The sequence below is a fragment of the Pristiophorus japonicus genome, chromosome 7 (genome assembly GCF_044704955.1).
Source record: "Pristiophorus japonicus isolate sPriJap1 chromosome 7, sPriJap1.hap1, whole genome shotgun sequence".
NCBI classification, from domain to species: Eukaryota; Metazoa; Chordata; class Chondrichthyes; family Pristiophoridae; genus Pristiophorus; species Pristiophorus japonicus.
The window spans coordinates 18,351,074-18,373,935 of NC_091983.1; the positions used below are offsets into that span (position 1 = coordinate 18,351,074).

General features: G+C 47.3%; 1 protein-coding gene across 1 annotated transcript in view; it reads right to left on the reverse strand.

Annotated features, from left to right (window-relative positions):
* adgrb3 (adhesion G protein-coupled receptor B3) overlaps nucleotides 1–22,862 on the reverse strand; it is a 920,563-nt gene that overhangs the window by 334,751 nt on the left and 562,950 nt on the right. The window contains exons 13-14 of the mRNA XM_070884862.1: nucleotides 20,976–21,122; nucleotides 20,352–20,427 (exon numbers count right to left, since the gene is read on the reverse strand). Of these exons, the coding sequence (XP_070740963.1) occupies nucleotides 20,352–20,427; nucleotides 20,976–21,122 (223 nt within the window). The remainder of the gene's footprint in view (nucleotides 1–20,351; nucleotides 20,428–20,975; nucleotides 21,123–22,862) is intronic.

A 22,862-nucleotide genomic window follows, 5' to 3' on the forward strand; every position in this document is an offset into this window, starting at 1 on the left:
CCTCCCTAACAGCACTGTGGGAGCACCTTCACCGCACGGACTGCAGCGGCTCAAGATGATGGCTCACCACCAAGGGCAATTAGGGATGGGCAACAAATGCTGCCCTTGCCAGCGACGCCCACATCCCATGAACGAATTTAAAATAAATGCTGGTACACTATTATTCTCTTCAATAAATTACAATATAACTACAGACAAAGGATCTCTTAAGACATGGAGAAAATAAACCGGCTGCCGAAATTACCAATGGCAAGCTGATTAAAGGGCTGATTGGCGAATTGGGAGCTCCTGGTAGGAGGCCATGGGCTCGATGCCCCTGATTGCCCAACCAACACTCTCTTCCAGTGCCACCCCTCGTCTGGAACGTCCGCTCGAAGAATCAGCCCCTGGATATCATGGCATTTCACCTCCCCCCTCCAATGTAAAGAGACTTTAAGGGGCTAAAATTGGCCCTGGGTTTGGGACAATCATTTCGCTAAAGGTGATTTGTTTTTATGCCGGCGTGGGAAGCGCCGGCTCCCTCGCAGATTTGGGCTCTTTGATAAAAAAAATGTTTGCTGCGGGAACAGAGCGTTCCCCCGGGTGCTGACGCCTCACAACGCCCCTCCCCTTCTTTTAAAGGGGAGGGCTGCTGCGAGCTATGCAGCCTCTTTATGGTGCCCACTGGGCCACCAGGGTGGCTGTTAGCCGGGCCAGTGGCCTGGCACCCAAGAGGGGGTGCCGGTCTGCCTGTGGGCGGCCCGGCCGCACCAGCGTCCGCCATTGTCGGCCCGACTGAACAGTCGGCCCGACAGAAAAAAGACGGCGGCCGCCATGCGACCACCTCCCCTTTAAGGGCGGCCAGGGCACCACAGCCACCGCAGCTTCTCGCGCCGAGAGGCTGTCGGTGGCATCGCCCCGCGCTGACCTCGCGTCCAAGGGCCGCATAGAGGTCGGCGTGCCGGTGCGCTAATCGCGGGCTGCGGCGCAAACCGGTTTTCGCCGGCGGAGCCCCGGGAGGACAATTCCGCGCGGGTCGATGTGGCCGCCGTGCCTGCCGCTAACTCATGCGTGCACCGCTAGCGACGGCTGGTAACGCTAACTGGCCCTGCGCAAAGGGGCAATTTCAGTCCCTTACAATCATAGAATGATACAGTGCAGAGGGAGGCCATTCGGCCCATCGTGCCTGTGCTGGCGCTTTGTTAGAGCTATCCAATGAATCCCGCTCCCTCTGTCCGTTCCCCGTATCCCTGTAATGTTTATACCTTCAAGTATTTATCCAAATCCCTTTTGAAAGTTATTACTGAATCTGCTTCCTTCACCCATTCAGGCAGTGCTTTCCCAGAGGCAGTTCAGAGAAGGTTCACTCGGTTAATTCCGGAGATGAGGGGGTTGACTTATGAGGAAAGGTTGAGTAGGTTGGGCCTCTACTCATTGGAATTCAGAAGAATGAGAGGTAATCTTATCGAAACGTATAAGATTATGAGGGGACTTGACAAGGTGGATGCAGAGAGGATGTTTCCACTGATGGGGGAGACTAGAACTAGAGGGCATGATCTTAGAATAAGGGGCCACCCATTTAAAACTGAAATGAGGAGAAATTTCTTCTCAGAGGGTTGTAAATCTATGATATTCGCTGCCTCAGAGAGCTGTGGAAGCTGGAAGATTGAATGGATTTAAGACAGAAATAGACAGTTTCTTAAGTGATAAGAGGATAAGGGGTTATGGGGAGCGGGCAGGGAAGTGGAGCTGAGTCCATGATCGGATCAGCCATGATCGTATTAAATGGTGGAGCAGGCTCGAGGGGCAGTATGCAATACACCTGCTCCTATTTCTTATGTTCTTATGATCACAACAACTCGGTGTGTTACAAAAAATTGCTCATGTCGCCAACCATCTTAAATCTGTGACTCTGGTTACCAACCCTTCTGCCATTTGAAGCAGTTTCTCCTTATTTACACCATCAAAACTATTCGTGATTTTGAACTCCGCTATCAAATCTCCTCTTAACCTTCCCTGTGCAATAACTGATATTCGTGAACCATGTCCAGTTGCTTCACATCTGTTCGACTCAAGAGTTGTCAGCGGACTGCTTCGTGCAAGCAGACGGAAAACACGAAGTGGGGGTTTACAGCAGTGAGTTTTAATGCAGGAAGCATTAGCTATCCAAATTTCAAAAGTGCATTGCTGGCCAGAGACTTTGCATTTAAGCAAAGACCTTCTGAAAGTGGCTGCTTTTCTTCAGTCAACTGTGGTTGTGCATGTTCGTCTCACAATGGTAACTGTGGTAAAGAAAGTATTTATAGCCACATATTGCTCTGTTATTTTCTATTCAATCATTCCCATTATTCATGCTGCTTAAAATCATTATGTGGTCTGGAGGAAACAACTGGTTATGGATTGGCAGCTACCGCAATGCAAGTCAATTTGGTCTCAAATAAATTGTCAGCTGTCAGAGAGGGTGTGAAAGTCTTAATGAGCCCGACGCCTAATTAGCTTCTTCAGATTTTCTCCTCAATGATTTGATTCATGGGGATGGGCAGGGCTTACAAAAAAATAACTCCCGTGCTTCCATACAGTGCAGATGGAACTGCAGATCTTTGTCGTGAAGTGGTATCTCTCTTGGAAGTTGTCACGATGGAGAAGGGGCAACTTAACCCTTGCTGTGGTGTCGATAAATTATTTTTCGTGGCATGATCTTGCTCACTGCTGAGATAGCTCTTGGAGCATTAGAGCTGCTTTGTTTGAAGAGAGGAAACCAGTTGAAATCAGTGGATGGATGACTATGGCCGGCAGATCAGGCTCCCTGTCGGCAGCACACATTCGGAGCATCGGCCTCTCATCTCAAAGGTTGACCTCACAACTATGACCTGACCCTATCAATCTTCGGCTTAATGAGTCTTGGTTAGTTGGTTTTCAGTTCCTCACGGCACAATTGTTTTTGTAAAAAAAGAATGCGAATTTTCAGTTGTATTTTTTTACGTCGCAAAGTGCTTCACAGCCAATTAGGTCCTTTGGGTGCGTAGATCCCCAAAACAGCAAGATCCCAAAATACCACCAGCTGGCTGAATGAGCTGGTAATCTGTTTTTGCTGCAATTGGCTCATCATCATAGACGGTCCCGCGACCGAGGATGACTTGCTTCCACGTGGGTTCACAGATGTTTCAATGAAGGACCCGATGTTCTGGTCCTGAACTCCAATTGAAGGGGTGGAAGATGCCTGTGCGTGGATTTTTTTAACGTGTGGTGACCATTGCACACCAGCCACCACACGGGCTTGACAGAGCTAGGTCTTTATCCAGAGGCAAGGGTTGAACCAGGACGACTGGAGACCTGCTCTGCTGCACGGACCTAGTGCGCATACATATCGCAGTGTGGGCTGGCCCGTGCTGCCCCTGGGCCCTCGGCTCTTCTGGGCCCTGTACCCTCATTCGCTGCACCTCTGCCACGATGTTCCAGGGCCCGGCGCTCCAACTCTATTTATAGCCCCGACCTGCGGTGGTGTCCTCACACAGGTCGGGGCGGATCCACGATGGGGGCACCTCTGCAGGTCGGGGCTATAAATAGAGCTGGAGCGTCAGGCCCTGGAGCATCGTGGGTCTCCAACATCGTATAACACTCCGAGTAATTGTTTCGATCATAGAGAGTAGATGATCAATACATTTGAATGAACAGTTAGCATTTTTGGATTGTGTTATTCGTAGACAAAGCAGGACACAATAAATTCTCAGCAAGGGCTGGAAATATCAGAGGCCACAAGTTATTGCTGGCAATATCTTTGCACACTTTGTCCCCCATTTTAACAGGGGGCCTTAATCAATTAAAATTAGTGGGCTAACAAAATGGTGGTCAGAGAAATGTCACCGGAGTGTGTTGAACATGAGTCCGCAGGAGGGGACGGAAAACCAGAGGACACAGATTTAAGGTATGTGGCAAAAGCACCAGAACCAGGGAGGAAATGAGAATTTTTTTCAAGCAGCGTGTTGTGATCTGGAATGTACCACCTGAAGGGGCTTTCAAAAGACAACCGATTAAATACTTGAAAGGAAAACATTGCAGGGCTATGGGAACAGGGCAGGGGAGTGGGCCTCCTGTGCTCTATTATACTATGATTCTATAGTACCTGTGACAGACACTTAATGGTCTGAACATTGTAGTTAACAATAAGGTGATGCCGGTTTAATATTACTGGTAATGAAAAACATTATCAGAAGATTAGCATCGTGATGCTCTAAACAGAAACATGGTTTATCTAGAATTCATTAGCCACATGCTGTACATAACAGCTAAATGCTCCACTGTGGTTACATTTGTGCAATAATTTCAAGCTTCATCACACAGTGTAAAAAGCACTTGAGAATCAAAAAAGATAATCGCTTTGATAATCGCTGACCTTTGCTCAGAATGGACATATTTGCAATAGTTATAAATATCCTTGGTTCCCTAGAAATTAAATCTTTACATCTTTAACCAGCGTAAGTAATTGCTGTGTTGCAGACGTTTTGTGTGCACTCTTTAATTCTGTGTGACACACAGAAGCTATCTCATTTCCTTTCTGCCATTCATTAAAACAAATCCCAGTGTCCCTTCTGGCCAAATCACCAACAGCAGACATCCACGACCATGATACGCTGCCCCGGGGGGGGGGGGGCAAAGAAAACAGTGGAACGTGGTAAATCAAACTTGGACAGAGGTAAGATATATTATGTGTGTCTATATATTATAAATAACCGCAAATTCTACAGTGGCATGCAACACACCTTGGGGGCGGGCTGGTATTGAGGAATATTTTCCAACAGGCACTAAAAAGCAGATCTGATCACTAAATGAGTTTCCCTTTCATACTCGCAACTAGATTTTCTCCACAACGGCAGAGAATTTTCCCGATTGGGATTTATGGAAGATTAATTGATGGGGTAATTTTATGTTGGGGGGGCAGGGGGAACTATTGGGAAATCGCAGCTAGCACTCCTGCGGCAGAAGAACAGGTGGGTTAGATTTCTCCGTGTTTCCACAGTAGGCTATAATAAAAGAACCATCATCTGTCAAAAGTTAAAAAGTGCACAGTTACCTAGAGGCTTTGCTGTTAAGTGCAGGCATTCAAAGTGGCTTTTTCTGACAAACTGCATTCCACGTTATTTCTGCACTGATGTCCTATGGTAATGGAAATATTTAGAATAACCAGCCATTTGCAGCTGTCTTATTGGCTGTTCTGTCACTCCATTGTTTAAGGTTAGGAAAAACATTCTGTGGTTTAAAGAAACAATGCTACTGCAGTGCTGGAACCCACAACATTTTAAGTATGACAAGGAGAAGGGCAAACTGGCAGAATGATGCTAATCAGAGCAACATTAACTAGTGAATAAGATCAACAATATAACCGCAGAATGAAAGGAATCACAGAGGTCCTTATTGGTTATCAGAAAACTTCAACAAGAGGCAGAAACTAGTCTGAAAGGTATAAAGCAGAGCGTAGAATCAACTTCACATGTAGACTAATCGCCTCTCTCTCGTCTTGGGTAACCCTTGCCACTGGACCAAGACCTGGCTCTGTCAAGACCGTGTGGTGGCTGGTGTGCAACGGCCACCACACGTTAAAAAAAATCCACACACAGGCATCTTCCACCCTTCAGGATGTAGTGCGGGACCTGGAATATTATTTCGGGATCCGGAACATTGAAACACTTGTGAACTCATCCCTTTTTAGCGTGGAAGCAAGTCATCCTCGCTTCGAGGGACTGCCTATGATGATGATGACAGGCACTCTTTACCAGACAGAAGCTGAGAATGTTGCCCAATGAGCTGACAGGTAGTTAGTGGAAAGACATGACGGGAAGCCTCCCGTTAACGCCTGTTACCGCTGGAAAGTGGCGGCGGGTATCAAATGGCCTCCGTTTTTTTTTGTGGATGGCCACTGCTGGCGAAATTCACCATGGTGGTTTTTCCGGCGGTCCCCACTTCCACTCCGCTGCTGCCGAACCCTCCTAAGTGCGTCATCAAAGTGCGCACCGCTGATCTCCCGCCCCGAAGCAAAATTTACCTTGATAAACCTTGCGGCCGCCGCTCGGTGCCCCCGACAGTTTTTTCTGTCAGTGCATTGTGTTTGCAGTGTGTGTAAAATGGCGGTGCGGCCATCATTAAAAGGGAAGGCACGCTGCCGCGGCCTGCCATCTTATTTTTTATTGTCGGCCGACTGCCAGGTAGGCCTGACAATCATGCCCCACGGTTCGGCCGGCAGTCCAGGCAGTCTGGATCCCCCTCTTGGATACCAGGCCGCTGGCCCGGCCGAAACCCTCCCCGGTGGCCCAGTGGACCGAACTTAAAGAATTGCAGAGCTCGCAGCGGCCCTCCCCTTTAAGTGAAGGGGAGAGACATGGTGACGCGCCAGCGTGATGATGTCACCAGCGCCAAGCTGATGACTGACAGCGGCCGACACTCCGCCCGACCCCCCCCCCCCTCACCTCCGCCCCCAGTTTGACGGGCACTCCGCTTCCACCCCCATTGTGACCGACCCGCCCCGCTGGAAAAAATGACAAAGAGCTGAATTTCGCGCAAGAGTCCACTGCATCCACCGCGTCGGTGAAAACAGCTGAAACACGGTAAGGATGCCCTGTTTCTGGCGGGGGTGAATTTCGGCCCCATAGACAGGTGTGCCCATCTGTTGCTGCCTGTAAACCTTCCGATGGTATCTGGCTCCCTAATCCGTCATTTTCCTAACCTAGAATGTGTTATAAAGGCGCTGATCGAGGACTGCGTCTGGCCGAGTAAACGCAACCTGCCCTTAACCTATTCTCGAACAGGCTGCCTCAACAGAAAACCTTTAATGTAGTCCAACATCCCAAGGCGCTTTGCAGGAGCGTAATCAGACAAAATTGGACACCGAGCTACATAAGGAGATATGAGGGCAGGTGACCAAAAGCTTGGTCAAAGAGGTAGGCCTTAAGGAGTGTCATAAAGGAGGAGAGAGAGGTTGAGAGGCGGAGAGGTTTAGGGAAGGAATTGCAGAGCCTAGGTTGCTGCACAGATGGTGTGCATGCTTCATCTGAGGGGAAAGTCCTCAGACTATTGAAATGAACATAAGTGCAGATTACCCAGGAGCAAAATGGTGACAAAAATCCTCTTGGACTAAGCTCAAGAGTTACTGAAGGCGAAAGAGTATCTGAGTAAAGGAGCATAGTCATTTCAAATTCCTTGGATGCCTGGAGCACTTACTGGTCCCCGTTAAAGAAACCAAACAAATGGCATTGAGCTGCTTGAGATTCTGACCACATGTTTAGTCACTCCTTTGAGATGCAAGGTGTGAATCTGAAATTCTGGACTCGCTTTTGGCACAGCATGGGACACAGATGCTCACTTCGATGGCAGAGGAAGACCACCTCGGCTAATTCTCAGGAGGTAGAGAACGTGATTCTGATACCAAGCTACATGCCAAGTGACAAGTAGCAGTGAGATAGATTTCAAATCCATCTGAACCGATTAAGCTTAGCAGTGGGAATAGGATTTTGACGTACATTAAACAACGGAGGCGTCCTGCATCGCAACGGATCAGTGGATTGTGGGACTGGAGGAACCCCACGGAGGTTTATCATCAGGTGATTCTCCCTCCAGCGAGGATACCACTAAACAGATTCAGGTTGGGGTTGGTCCACCTAACTGACATTAATTATTTTTTTAAATACACAAAAGCACCAAAAAAGTAAGTTAAAATGAAAAATCTGGGGGAAATGCTCACCGATATTGCAAGGCATCCAGTGAGCAGGACTACAAGTATTAGCTGGGACCCATGGGACTGTACAACAGCACAGCACCAAGCTTTCAGGGGAGGGAGGGAAGAACATTGGTTGAGAAACATTAATAATGAACAAAGATGACCTTTGCACCAAGCTCTGTGCTGTGCTTGATATCCCATCTCTTGGCTCCATTTTCATTAACTCACAGTGCTCCCAAGCTCCATTCTCTTCCACTTTCTTCCTTCTCCATATCAGTGACCTCCTAAACTCAGCAGCCAACACTATCCAATCTTTTGCTGATTCCATGTTACATTCTATTCCCTTCAGGACACACACTCTGTGCTTCACATCCTTCATTTTTCTCAATGCAATGAGTGAAGCGCTGCAACTCAATCTCTACTGTGCCCTTTGATCAGGCAATGAAATTACCTATTCCTTTCAATTTTTTTAAAAGCACAGTTTCTCCAACAACTAAGATCTCTTATCTTTGAAGGCTTCGCCCTTGGTTCTTCTTTATCCATCAATATTCTCGGCCTCACTAACCCCTCACATCTTAAATGGAACCTCTGCACGTCAATCACTATAGTTGCCTCCAAGAACCTCGGTTTCTCTCACTCCTACATTTAAATGCTTTAGTCGATACTTCTTGATGTATCTGAACTTGATATAGCTCTGCATTATGGGCCATGGGGCCTCATCATCCTTCCAACTGTTTTTCAAAGCCCGACCCATCTAGTGACAAAGTACTGTGGTCCTGTTTCGCAAGGTGCAGAGAAAACAAGTCCAAGGGTCAGTAAAGTCCACCACTGCACGGACCAGTACGGCTGGCCCACCCCACCCCAAAGTTCGCCCTCTATAACAGTGGAGAGATATATGGGGGTGTTGTCAATCCTGGACAAGATAACGATTGAAGCAGCTTCATGGCTTAGTGGTAGCACTCTCCTAAAGTACAATAGATTAGTATCCCCAGCATCGAAGCACCAACCACGCTCGACCAGCTCCGTTGGACGGGCCACATTGTTCGCATGCCTGACAGAAGACTCCCAAAGCAAGCGTTCTACTCAGAACTCCTACACGGCAAACGAGCCCAAGGTGGGCACAGGAAATGTTTCAAGGACACCCTCAAAGCCTCCTTGATAAAATGCAACATCCCCACCGACACCTGGGAGTCCCTGGCCAAAGACTGCCCTAAGTGGAAGAAGTGCATCCAGGAGGGCGCTGAGCACCTCGAGTCTCGTCACCGAGAGCATGCAGAAAACAAGCACAGACAGCGGAAGGAGCGTGCGGCAAATCAGTCCCACCCACCCTTTTCTTCAACGACTATCTATCCCACCTGTGACAGAGACTGTAATTCCCATATTGGACTGTACAGTTACCTGAGAACTCACTTTTGGAGTGGAAGCAAATCTTCCTCGATTTCGAGGGACTGCTTATGATGATGAGATTAGTATATGTCACGGGAGACAAATTAAACTTCAGTTTTTGATGTTAATAAGTGGTGGAGGAATGGCTGTGCAGAGGGGCAGAATGGATTTGTACGATACAATGGAATGATCACGATGTTGTAAATGTTGAAAAAATTCAAATAAGAAAAAGCAGTAGCACTCTGGCCTCTTGAGTCAGAACGCTGTGGGTTCAAGTCCATACTCCAGAGACTTGAGCACAAAATCTAGGCTGACACTCCAGTGCAGTGCTGCAGGAGTGCTGTACTGTTGGAGGAGCCGTTTTTTGGAGGAGATGTTAAATCGAGGCCCTGTTTGCCCTCTCAGGTGAACGTAAACGATCCCATGGCAATAGTTTGAAGAAAAACAGGGCAGTTCTCCCCGGTGTTCTGGCCCAATATTTATCCTTAAACCAACATCGCTAAAAAAACAGATTATCTGGTTATAGAAACATAGAAACATAGAAACATAGAAACATAGAAAATAGGTGCAGGAGTAGGCCATTCGGCCCTTCTAGCCTGCACCGTCATTCAATGAGTTCATGGCTGAACATACAACCTCAGTACCCCATTCCTGCTTTCTCGCCATACCCCTTGATCCCCCTAGTAGTAAGGACTTCATCTAACTCCCTTTTGAATATATTTAGTGAATTGGCCTCAACAACTTTCTGTGGTAGAGAATTCCACAGGTTCACCACTCTCTGGGTGAAGAAGTTTCTCCTCATCTCGGTCCTAAATGGCTTACCCCTTATCCTTAAACTATGACCCCTGGTTCTGGACTTCCCCAACATTGGGAACATTCTTCCGGCATCTAGCCTTTCTAAACCCGTCAGAATTTTAAACGTTTCTATGAGGTCCCCTCTCATTCTTCTGAACTAATACAAGCCCAGTTGATCCAGTCTTTCTTGATAGGTCAGTCCCACCATCCCGGGAATCAGTCTGGTGAACCTTCGCTGCACTCCCTCAATAGCAAGAATGTCCTTCCTCAAGTTAGGAGACCAAAACTGTACACAATACTCCAGGTGTGGCCTCACCAAGGCCCTGTACAACTGTAGCAACACCTCCCTGCCCCTGTACTCAAATCCCCTCGCTATGAAGGCCAACATGCCATTTGCTTTCTTAACCGCCTGCTGTACCTGCATGCCAACCTTCAATGACTGATGTACCATGACACCCAGGTCTCGTTGCACCTCCCCTTTTCCTAATCTGTCACCATTCAGACTCTCTGTCTCTCTGTTTTTACTACCAAAGTGGATAACCTCACATTTATCCACATTATACTTCATATAATCACTTTGCTGTTTGCTACATTAGAACAGCGACTACACTTCAAAAGTCCTTCATTACCTCCAATGTGCTTTGGGATGTCCTGAGGTTGTGAAAGGCGCTACATAAATGCAAGTTTTTTTTTAACCAAACCTCTATGCTTACAAGAGTATTCCAGCCACACCTCAACATTGCAATAGTGCAAAAAAGTCAGAGAATACTGATGGGAAAGCTTCACAAACTACCTCTCCTTCCTGCTGAAGCTTCCTCTGAGTAGGATTGTTGCCTGGAGCTGTGCTTAATGTGTTGAAGCTGAAATGCAGAGATGAATTGCTGAGCTAGCTTGGTTGAGCAAGCAATTCCCATTAGCCCAAACAAACCACTAGGAACCGAATTCATAGTTACAGTTACGTTAGGCTGTACCCTGCTGCTGTGGGGAGAAAGAGAGAGACAAAAGGGCTAAAATTGCCCCCTCCCACCGCCGAAAAACTTGTGTCGACTGTTTTCTCCACCGTGGTAGAAGAGGTGGCCTCTTGCGCGAAATTCCGCTCTTTGGCTTTTTATCCGAATGGCCTGGAAGTCAGTCATAACGGGGACGGAAGTGGGGCGGAGAGAGGAGGTGAGGTCACTAGAGGGGCGGAAGTTGGGGGCGTGCGGCATGTCCACTGCTGTCACGGGAGGGCCGCTGCGAGCTCTGTGATTCTTTAAGTTAAGTCCACTGGGCCACCAGGGAGGGCTTTGGCTGGGCCAGCGGCCTGGCACCCAAGCGGGGGCGCGAGGCTGCCTGTTGATGGCCCGGCCGAACCCGGGGCCATGATGACTCACTTAGGATGGATCGGCAGCAGCGGGGCGGACGTGAGGGGGGGGCGGAGTGGGGGGGAGCGGGTCACCGCCGGGAAACCACAGGAGGTCAATTTTCAAAATGGCGGCCACTGCACGGAAAATCGGCAGCCACTCCACTCCGCAGTGTGGCCTGGTAACAAGCCTTAAGGGAAGGGACAATTTCGGCCCCAAAGAGAAATGGTGCCCCTGCAACAAGCCAATCGGAGGACTTTTCGGCAGCTTGGCTCCTGGGTCTGCGAGATCCGCCTTGCACAGGCGCAGGATCTACAGGATGGTGAGTGAGGGTGTGCCAGATAGTTTGGCACTGTTCGAAGTCCAAATGAAGCCTGGGTGGGCTTGGAACGCTATACGCCCACGCTCGTTCAAAGGAGCTCAGGCAGCACGTCAAATTTGTGCTGCCGGCTAATTATAATGATTGAGCGCACAGCCCAGTGCTCAACGTGCCGTTGACAGGATGTGCGCTCAGCAGCGGACCCAAGTTCTTGATGCTTGTGTGAGGCTACCTTCACTTAAAGCTAGCCTGCACCTCTTAAAGGTGAGCTGCCTTCTGCTGATCAATATGTTAAAAGTGCTTCAGCACTAACTCAAGTGGCTCAACAAGTCAGGGAAAGAACACCCAGGATCTTGGACGTAACACTTGAGCTTTTTACTGGGGGTGAACAGCAGAAGAGAGGTCCTTTGCCCACAGGGGACCAGGAGGCCCTCCAGAAAGAAGGATGTGGGACCAGATCACCGAGGCAGTCACTGCCAGCAGTGCCTAGTTCCAGTGCCTAAAGAAGCTTCATGACCTCAGACCACTAGTCAAGGTCAGTGAAGGCCTCTTCAAAAGCCGTCTCCTACCAACTGCACCACTAGCCTCACACACTGCTCATCGCACGACTCCCCCGCCAGCCCCCCCCCCCCCCGCCCCATCACTCATCGACCAACAATCTGTACCAAACAACGAGGCACACCTCACATTCCTAGCTTCACCTCACCCCCCTTGGAGGAGATGGTGCTGGCCATTCTTGACAGGGGCATGGCTGAGCTCTTGACCAACGGCGGGGCTGAAAGGATACAAGATGCCAGTATCCTCATATCTAATCCTTCTTCTCACATCCCACTTCTCCCTCATCCCACAATATCTGCTGATTTACAAGCTGCACGTGGTGTAAGCATGCACCTCTTGCTTTAGCCCCTCCCCTCACCACAACACTACCCTTGTGCCTTCATCATTTCAGCCCCCCAAGAAACCCAACCTGCCCAGCCAGTGGTTGACCAAGACGAGGCAGAGGAGAGAGGAGAAGGAGAGAGGAGAGGAGAGAAGAGGAGGAGAAGAAGAAGTAACACCCTCACTCGATTTCACACTCCCAGCCACCAGCTCCTCGAGGTTGACCAGCAAGGTCATCTGAGTCTTCCCCATTGAAAGTCAGCAATGCTGCAACCACTGGGGTAGCACTGCGCAAGAGCACTAGGATAGGCAAAGGCACACGCAAGACAGTGACTAAGGGAATGCATGAGGATGATTAGTTCAGTTTTTGATGTAATATTCGATGCATATATGGATAAAGTTGGATTGGAAAGTTTGCTCTGTGGTGGCTTTTATTTTAGCATTGTGGCAAAGAGGAAGCCGAGATGGTCAGTAACAGAGGGGAGGTAAGGTGTGGGACTATTGTTGAGAGGGGAATTGGGATTGCGTTTCACTGGTACCGCAGGCGGGTGATTCGATCACGGGACAGCCCAGTCAGAATGGGGCTGTCTATGTTGCCCCCTTCCCTCCACTTCCTCCTCCTCTGCTTCCTCCTCCTTCTCTTCTGCTTCTTCCTCTGCCAGCTCCTCTTCCTCTTCCTCCCTCCCTCTGTGAGCAGCTTGTCCCCTCTGCGGCCTCTGCTCCATCTCTATGTGATGTTGCAGCCCAAGCAGGATTGCAACTAGAACCCCAGGACTGGGAGCAAGTCTTCTCAAAGGCCTTCCTTTAAGAGCCAAAGCCTTGAAAACATCCAGCAGCACTCCCTGCACTCCCTTCACACTGCAATAGCTTTTTAAATAACTTACACCAAGCCACTACTCCAATAAAATGTAAAGAAACCAGTACAATAGCAAAAATCGAAACTTATCTGAAAGTTGCATGTGTCCCTTTAAGAAGCACTGGTGTGGGGTCCGTTGGACAGCTGCACGCGCATTCTGCTGTACGCGCTTTGGGAAGGGCATTAAAAGGTGTGGCGATGTCCAAAATAGCAGGCCATGCGTCAATTCAGCGTTGCACGCCGATTGACATCACGATCTGACTTATAACCATTTTGCAGCTGCGCAGGCAATGGCAGCGCGGCTGACCTGCCCAAAATGGCGGCCGCCGTGTTGTGCACCAGAAGTGGGCGGACGCGAGTCGGTCGCTATTTTTACATCAAAATAGACCTCATCAGCCGGCGCCAAGAAGTCGGATTTCACGGCCTTATTGGAGATGAGAATCAAATCGTGATTTAACAGTACTTGTGCGTTTTGTCGTTTGGCTCGGGCACGACTTATATAATAGTGGTGCCCTCCTCATGGGATGAGGGGCTTGGAGGGGGAGGGACTTGCCATCTTTCTGGTAGCATTAGGTTCATACCTAACGTTAATTTATCGACCCAGAACGTGATTTCCAGCACGTTCAATTTTCAATGGATGGGCCTGATTGTGGTCAAGGCCTTGGAGGCTTAATGTAACAGTACATAGAAACCATTAAAGGGGAGGTAAAATATAGGCCTTGTGAAATGTTTGATCAAGATATGGGAGAGCATTGAGTTGAAGTTACACTATATAGTAGAAATAAAGAAAGCATTTGCTTAATGGTGTGAAATACCTTGCCCACTGTTTTAACAAAGGCATCAGTCGAGGTAATATAAATGGAGGTGACAATGTCAACATATCTGTTGCTGATGCCTCTGAGCACAGTATCAGTCCACTGGAGAATAATCAATAATTGGGACAAGTGGCATTATAGCTTTGAAATGGTTAAACTTTGGTTAATTAGGTCGGTGGGAAAAAGTGCTTAATGGTCTATCTTCACGTAAAATTTAATTAAGGAAGTTGCATTTATCATGGAGGAACTGGCTTGTTTATCGTCGTACGCTAATCGAAGCAGCTTTAAACTGCTGCAGGTTCCTCTAATTCATCATCATAGGCAGTCCCTTGAAACGAGGATGAATTGCTTCCACGCCAAAAAGGGATGAGTTCACAGGTGTTTCAAGGAAGGACCAAATATTCCAGGTCCAGAACTAAATCCTGAAGGGTGGAAGATGCCTGTGCGTGGATTTTTTTTAACGTGTGGTGGCCGTTGCACACCAGCCACCACACGGTCTTGACAGAGCTCGGTCTTGGTCCAGTGGCAACGGTTAACCAAGACGACTGGAGACCAGCTCTGCTCCCGGGTCCCGGGCCCCGATCACATCCGGCGACATTCTCTCAACACTCCTTCGCCCCGCCGCTCCTGCTGTATCTGCCCACGCTCCAATCACCGACCTGGACCTTGATGACATCACTCTTTGCTGTCGTCGCCCCCCCTACACCAGCTCGCGCTGTTGCTTGCAGTGGTATGCTGCCACGCTGTCCAGGAGCCGCCGCTCTTTTCAGAGCCCCGACCTGCCGCTGATGGTCTCTCGCAGGTCGGGGCTGCCACGCTGTCCAGGGGTCACCGTTCACCGCTCCTTTTGTGGCCCTGACCTGTCGCTGATGGTCGCCACTACTCTGTTTCCTGTCACTTAGCTAATTTCATATCCATGCTGCCACTGTCCCTTTTATTCATTGGGCTGTTTTTCTTCTTTGCCAGTAGTTCATCTTACTGCTTTGGTCCTGGTCCTCAAATATGGCCCAAATAGCTCTCCATTTTTGCTGAGGAGCTTTACATCAGGCAGGAGAACTGACTGCACGTAGATTATACACCACATGCTCAATTTGCATTTGGCCTTCACCGCCACTGAAAAGAGACCGAAGTACCCTTCACCCTTCTCACCAAAGTACCAAAGAAATAAAGCTAAATCGAACAATGGGCTGCCTTTAAAGAGGAGGTGGTTCAGGTACAGGTGAGGTACATTCCCACAAAGGGGGGAAAAGTAGGGCAACAAAAGTCAGAGCTCCCTGGATGGCGAAAGAGATAGAGAGTAAGATGAAGCAGAAAAAGAGCACGTATGACAGATGTCAGGTTGAGAATACATGGGAGAACCAGGCTGAATATAGAAAGTTCAGAGGGGGAAGTGAAAAAGAAATTAAGAGAGGAAAAGAGTGGGTACGAGGGTAATTTGGCAGCTAACATAAAAGGGAATTCAAAAGTTTTCTATCGGCATATAAATAATAAACTGGTAGTAAGAGGGATGGGGCCGATTAGGGATGGAGGCAGAGGGCATGGCTGAGGTAAACAACATAAGAAATAGAAGCAGGAATAGGCCATCCAGCCCCTCGAGCCTGCTTTGCATCTATCGTCACCAAGTCATGGTGAAAGAGAAGGTAGTAGAGATACTGGATGAGATAAAAATTGATAAGGAGGAGGTACTAGAAAGGCTGGCTGTACTTATCAAGTTGATAAGCCAGGACCTCATGGGAAGCATCCTAGGATGCTGAGGTAGGTTAAGGAGGAAATCACGGACGTACTGGCCAAAAAATTGCAATCCTCCTTAGATACGGGGGTGCTGCCAGAGGACCGGATAATTGCAAATGTTACATACTTGTTCAAAAGGATAAACTACAGTCCAGTCAGTTTAACCTCGGTAGCGGGGAAGCTTTTCAAAACAATAATCCAGACCAAATTAACAGTTCCTTGGACAAGTGTGGATTAATTAAAGAAAGCCACCAGATTTGATAAAGGCAAATCATGTTGAACTAACATGATCGAGTTTTTTGATGAGGTAAAAGTGAGGGTTGATGAGGACAATGTGGTTGATGTGCCGTATATGGATTACCTCTAATTAATCGGAAAGGAATAGCTTAAAAATACACAAATGTATGTGGAGCTGCTCAAAAGGCTTGCACAAAGGCTCCTGGAAGAATATTTAGTGATCAGAGTGCCTATCTGAACCAATGCTTAGTAAATGAAGTCCCTCGCCAAAGAATGATGAACGGTTAGTGTACATGCTTAAAAATAATGCTCATATCTTGGCACTGCAGCACTTTCATGAACTGGACTGACTGACTGACTGGGATATCTACCTATACAATATGAAAGAAAAGTTTAAAAAAAAGACTTGGATTGATATAGCGTCTTTCACGATCACCAGATGTCTTAAAGCACTTTACAGCCAATGAAGTACTTTTGGAGTGTAGTCACTGTTGTGATGTGGGAAACATGGAGGCCAATTTGCGCACAAAGCAAGCTCCCACAAACAGCAATTTGATAATGACCAGATAATCTATTTGTTTTTTGTTATGTTGATTGAGGGATAAATATTGGCAAGGACACCGGGGATAACTCCCCTACTCTTGTTCGAAATAATACCATGCGATTCTTTTACGTCCACCTGAGAGAGCAGACGGGACCTTGGGTTAACGTCGCATCTGAAAGACGGCACCTCTGACAGCGCAGCGCTCCCTCAGCACTGCACTTGAGTGTCAGTCTGGATTTATTTGCGCTCAAGTTCCTGGAGTGTGACTTGAACTGACAACCTTCTGACTCAGAGGCGGGCGTGCTACCCACTGAGCCACGGCTGACAATGGAGTAAGTAAAGGACCTATTTAAAAAAAAAATGGAGTACTGTAATTGGAGTAGTTGCTCAAACATGGACTATGTGCAGCAGGCACCTAAAAACTCTGGAGAAGTAGCACCAACACTACCTCCTGAAGATCCTGCAAATCCATTGGCAGGATAGGCGCACCAACGTTAGCGTACTCGCTCAGGCCAACATCCCCAGCATTGAAGCATTGACCACGTTCGACCAGCTCCGTTGGATGGGCCACATCGTCTGCATGCCTGACACGAGACTTCCAAAACAAGCGCTCTACTCGGAGCTTCAACACAGCAAGCGAGCCCCAGGTGAGCAGAGGAAACGCCTCAAGGACACCCTCAAAGCCTCCTTGAAAAATTGCAACATCGCCACCGACACCTGGGAGTCTCTGGCCCAGGAACGCCCAAAGTGGAGTAAAAGCATCCGGGAAGGCATTGAGCGCGTTGAGTCTCTTCGCCGAGAGCAAGCTGAAACCAAGCGCAGACAGTGGAAGGAGCGTGCGGCAATTCAGGCATCCCACCTACCCATTCTTTCAACCACTATCTGCCCCACCTGTGACAGAGACTGTGGGTCCCGCATTGGACTCTTCAGTCACCTGAGAACTCATTTTTAGTGTGGAAGCAAGTCATCCTCGACTCCAAGGGACTGCCTAAGAAGAAAAGAGAAGTTGCTCAAACAATGGAGATTATTTAAGGTAATACTTAAAGAAAATGGAGTACTTGACTAAGCTACCAATATAATACTGAGGAAGCTGGGTGCTATCTAAACATTATGTGGTAATTGGAGTACCTACCTAACCAATATGGAGTAAATAGATTAATTACATAAACATTATGGATTAAATATACTGCTTAGAGTGGTTCTGTGAATATTATTTTGGGATTAATGACCCACAGTTAGTAAGAGTAATTTGCATTAAGCCAAACATGGATATATGCCACAACATTTCTGTATTTGTTATTTGAAGGCAAATTACTGTCTTACACTGGCTTCAGACTATGCATCGCTGCTCGTTACTGTAGTATTTTCTTTCTGTTATTCCAGAGTGTTTTATAGGGAGGGTTCTGCTATGAATGGATGACTAGTCATGGAGTGACAAACAATGAAAGGAAAGAAAATCAATCGGAAGCAAGGTAACTACAAATTAAATAGGTCACAGTGTAAAAGGACAGATTTGCATTTAAACTTGCCTCTTGAGATCTCTGTTTGAAAGCACTTTGTACAAGTAAACCATTTGAATTGTCACACTTCTGTGACTTAGGCAAACACTCAGCCGATAGGCGCATAGCAAGATCCCACAAACAGCCCAAAATGAATGAGCATTTTGTTTTGTGGCGCTGGTTGAGAAATGATGCTGGGAGAACTCTCGGCTCTCCTTCGAGTAGCACCATGGTTTAGCATCCCGGGTTTAATGTCTCATAAGAACATAAGAAATAGGAGCAGGAGTAGGCCATTCAATAAGATCATGGCTGATCTGATCTTGACCTCAACTTCACTTTCCCGCTCGCTCCCCATAACCCTTGACTCCCTTATCGTTCAAAAATCTGTCTATCTCCACCTTAAATATATTCAATGACCCAGCCTCCACAGCTCTCTGAGGTAGACAATTCCAAAGATTCACGACCCTCTGAGAGAAGAAATTCCTCCTCATTTCTGTTTTAAATGGACGACCCATTATTCTGAAACTATGCCCCCTTGTTCTAGATTCCCCCAATGAGGGAAAACATCCTCTCTGCATCTATTCTGTCAAGCCCCCTCAGAATCTTATATGTTTCAATAAGATCACCTCTCATTCTTCTAAACTCCAATGAGTATAGGCCCAACCTGCAAAATCTTTCTTCATATGACAACCCCTTCATCTCAGGAATCAACCTTCTCTGAACTGTCTCCAATGAAAGTATATCCTTCCTTCAATAAGGAGACCAAAACTATACGCATTATTCTAGGTGTGGTCTCACCAATACTCTGTACAGTTGGAGCAGGACTTCCCTACTTTTATACTCTATCCCCCTTGCAATAAAGGCCAACAATCGATTAGCCTTCCTGATTACTTGCTGTACCTGCTTACTAACGTTTTGTTTTTCATGTATAAGGACTGCCAGATCGCTCTGTACCGCTGCATTTTGTAATCTCTCCCCATTAAATAATAATTTGCTTTTTTATTTTTCTGAACAAAGTGGATAATCTTATATTTTCCTACATTATAGTCCATCTGCCAAATTTTTTCCCACTCACTGAGCCTAGTTATATCCCTTTGTAGATTATTTATGTCCTCCTCACAACTTGGTTTCCCACCTATCTTTGTATCTTCAGCAACTTTGGCTACATTACAATCGGTCCCTTCATCCAAGTCATTAATATAAATTGTAAATAGTTGAGGCCCCAGCACCGATCCCTGTGGCACCCCACTATTTACAGTTTGCCAACCTGAAAATGACCCATTTATCCCGACTCTCTGTTTTCTGTTAGTTAGCCAATCTTCTATCCATGCTAATATATTGCCCCCAACCCCGTGAGCTCTTATCTTGTGCACCTTTTATTTGGCGCTTTATCAAATGCTTTCTGGAAATCCAAATACTCGATACCTACTGGTTCCCCTTCATCCACTCTGCTCGTTACATCCTCAAAGAACTCTAGAAAATTTGTCAAACATGCTTTCCCTTTCATAAAACCATGCTGGCTCTGCTTGACTGTATTATGCTTTTCCAAATGTCCTGCTACTATCTCCTTAATGATGGTCTCCAGCATTTTCCCAATGACAGATGTTAGGCTAACTGGTCCAGATTCCTGCTTTCTGTCTCCCTCCTTTCTTAAATATGTTAAATTTGCGGTTTTCCAATCCCCTGAGACGTTTCCAGAATCCAGGGAATTTTGGCAGATGACAACCAATGCATCCACTATCTCTACAGCCACTTCTTTTAAGACCCTAGGATGCAGGCCATCGGGTCCAGGGGACTTGTCCACCTTTAGTCCTATTAGTTTGCCTAGTACTTTTTCTCCAGTGACAGTGATTGTTTTAAGATTCCTCCCCCACACCCATTAGCCCCTTGTTTATCAATTATTGGAATGTTTTTAGTGTCTTCTACCATGAAGACTGATACAAAATATTTGTTCAAAGTCTGCCATTTCCCTGTTTCCCATGATTAATTCCCCACTCTCATCCTCTGAGGAATCAAGGTTTACTTTGGCTACTCGCTTCCTTTTTATATACCTGTAAAAACTCTTACTGTCTCATTGCAGTGAAATAATTCATTTAAAATGTGTTTTAAGGTACGTCCTTTTTTTAACTTTTGGTTACAAATAAGGAAAGAGCGGGCAACCTTTTCACCAAGTGGCCAGGTATGGAGCAAGCCAACAAAACGGAAGCTGGGAAAAATGAGTACAGCTCAGGCTGGTAAATGACTACGGTCTCAATCTTACCTTGGGGAGGGCAAGATAAGTCCCAGATTTTTGTAGAATATTGTGCCAAGTACAAAAACAGTAGAGTCGTCCAATTCTGAAAATAAAATAAAAGTCATAAAATCATCCAGCAGTAAAGGTGGCCTTTCGGCCCCATCATGCCAGTGCCGGCTCTTTGAAAGAGCTGCCCAGTTAGTCCCACTCCCCCTGCTGCTTCCCCACATTCCTGAAAATTGTTTCCCCTTTCAAGTGTTTACCCAATTCCCTTTTGAATATACGTTTAAGATTCACCAGCATCGTTAAATATTATTTCACGTCAGAGAGGTGTTAATTCCTGCCGAGGGGCTCCGCTGCTCAATCCGATGCACCTTTGTCAGAAGGGCCACAGAAACCCTGGGAAAATGGCACTCACATTACAGACAACTGAGAGAATGTTGGCACACATTCACCCTTCCTGGTTCAATCCATGCCACTGGATAAAGGCCTAGCTCTGTTGGCACACATTCACCCTGCCCTCCCCCCTCCCCACTCCTCCCACCCCCAGAGTGTTTCACTTCACAAAAATCGCCTTTCCTTATTAGGTGTGCTACTCATTATGGGAACATGGAAAAAAGACACAAACATTTCCATAAATGATGACCTCACCTGGGGATGCGGGGATGAATATGTTTTTTGGAATAATAATTCTGTCTTCCGAGTTCCTGGCCCAGTCGACCATTCCCTTTCTTCCTTTCATGGGGAAGTTGATATCGGTCAGAACGGACGCTGCAGGCAGTTTATGAATGCTGGCCACTGATAAGAAACCACAAATATATTTGATTTGCAGCAGGTTATGTATCAAGCTTGTAGACACGATATTAAGCCAAAATCGGCATGCGATAGCTGTTTGATCTTTAAATATTTTTTTTCACGTTCTTTGAAATATTAACCTGCTCATCGTCAAATAATGACATACACTGACATCGCTCAGCCCGGCAGGATGATGGGAGTCTGTGAGTGACGGCGAGGGAGTGGCCTCAATTTGCCTAGGCGGTGATTTGAGTGCATGTCTGTCTGTCTATGTGTTTCTGTGTGTGTGTGTCGATGTCTGTGTGTGTGTGTCTATGTCTGTGTGTGTGTCTTCGTCTGTCTGTGTGTGTCTATGTCTGTCTGTGTGTGTGTCTGTCTGTGTGTGTGCCTATGTCTGTGTGTGTGTCTCTATATCTATGTATGTCTGTGGACATCCGCCCCGACCTGTGTGAGAACATCACCGCAGGTCGGGGCTATAAATAGAGCTGGAGCGCCGGGCCCTGGAACATCATGTGCGAAGGGGCGGCGAATGAGGGTATGGGGCCCAGAAGAGCCGAGGGCCCAGGGGCGCACGGACCTGCCCACACTGTGATATGTGTGCGCACTAGGTCCGTCCAGCAGAGCAGGTCTTCAGTCTTCCTGGTTCAACCCATGCCACTGGATAAAGGCCTAGCTCTGTCGAGCCCGTGTGGTGGCTGATGTGCAACGGTCACCACACGTTTAAAAAAATCCACACACAGGCATCTCCCACCCCTTCAATTGGAGTCCAGGACTGGAATATCGGGTCCTTCATTGAAACATCTGTGAATTCTTGTGGAAGCAAGTCATCCTCGTTCGAGGGACCGCCGATGATGAGGCCCTAAGTGTTTTGACAGAGTAAATAAGAAGAGACCGTTGCTACTGGCGGAAAGGTCGGTAACCAGAGGCTGCAGATTTGAGGTGATTAGCAAAAGAACCAGAGGCGACATGAGGATTTTTCTTTAACGGAGCGAGTTGTTATGGTCTGCAGCCTGAAAAGGCGGAAGAAGCAGATTCAATAGTAACTTTCGAAAGGGAATTGGATAAATATTCCAATGGGGAAAATTTGCAGGGCTATGGGGAAAGAGCGGGCAGATGAGGCTAATTGGATAGCTCGTTCAAAGAGCCGGCACAGACGCGATGGGCCAAATGGCCTCCTTCTGTGTTGCATCGTTCCATTATCTTATGATTCTAAGCAGTGAAACTCCCTCCCTAAACCTCTCCGCCTCTCTACCTCTCCTTTCAAGGTGCTCTTTAAAGCTCATCCAAAACTCAGCTGCCCGTTTCCTAACCCGTACCAAGTCCCACTCACCCATCACCCCTGTGCTCACTGACTCCCAATAAGCAACATCTTGATTTTAAAATTCTCATCCTTGTGTTCAAGTCCCTCCCTATCTCTGTAACCACCTCCAGCCCCACAACCACCCCGAGGTGTCCGCATTCCTCTAATTCTTGCCTCTTGAGCATCCCCAATTATAATGGCTCAATCATTGATGGCCGTGCCTTCAGCTGCCTTGGCCCTAAGCTCTGGAACTCCATCCCTAAACCACTCCACCTCTCTACCTCTCTTTAAACCGCTTCTTAAAACCTACATTTTTGATCAAGCTTTTGGTCACCTTTCCTAATAGCTCAGTGTCAAATTTCGTTTGATAATCGTGTGAGGAGAAACTTCTTCACCCGGAGAGTGGTGAACCTGTGGAATTCTCTACCACAGAAAGTTGTTGA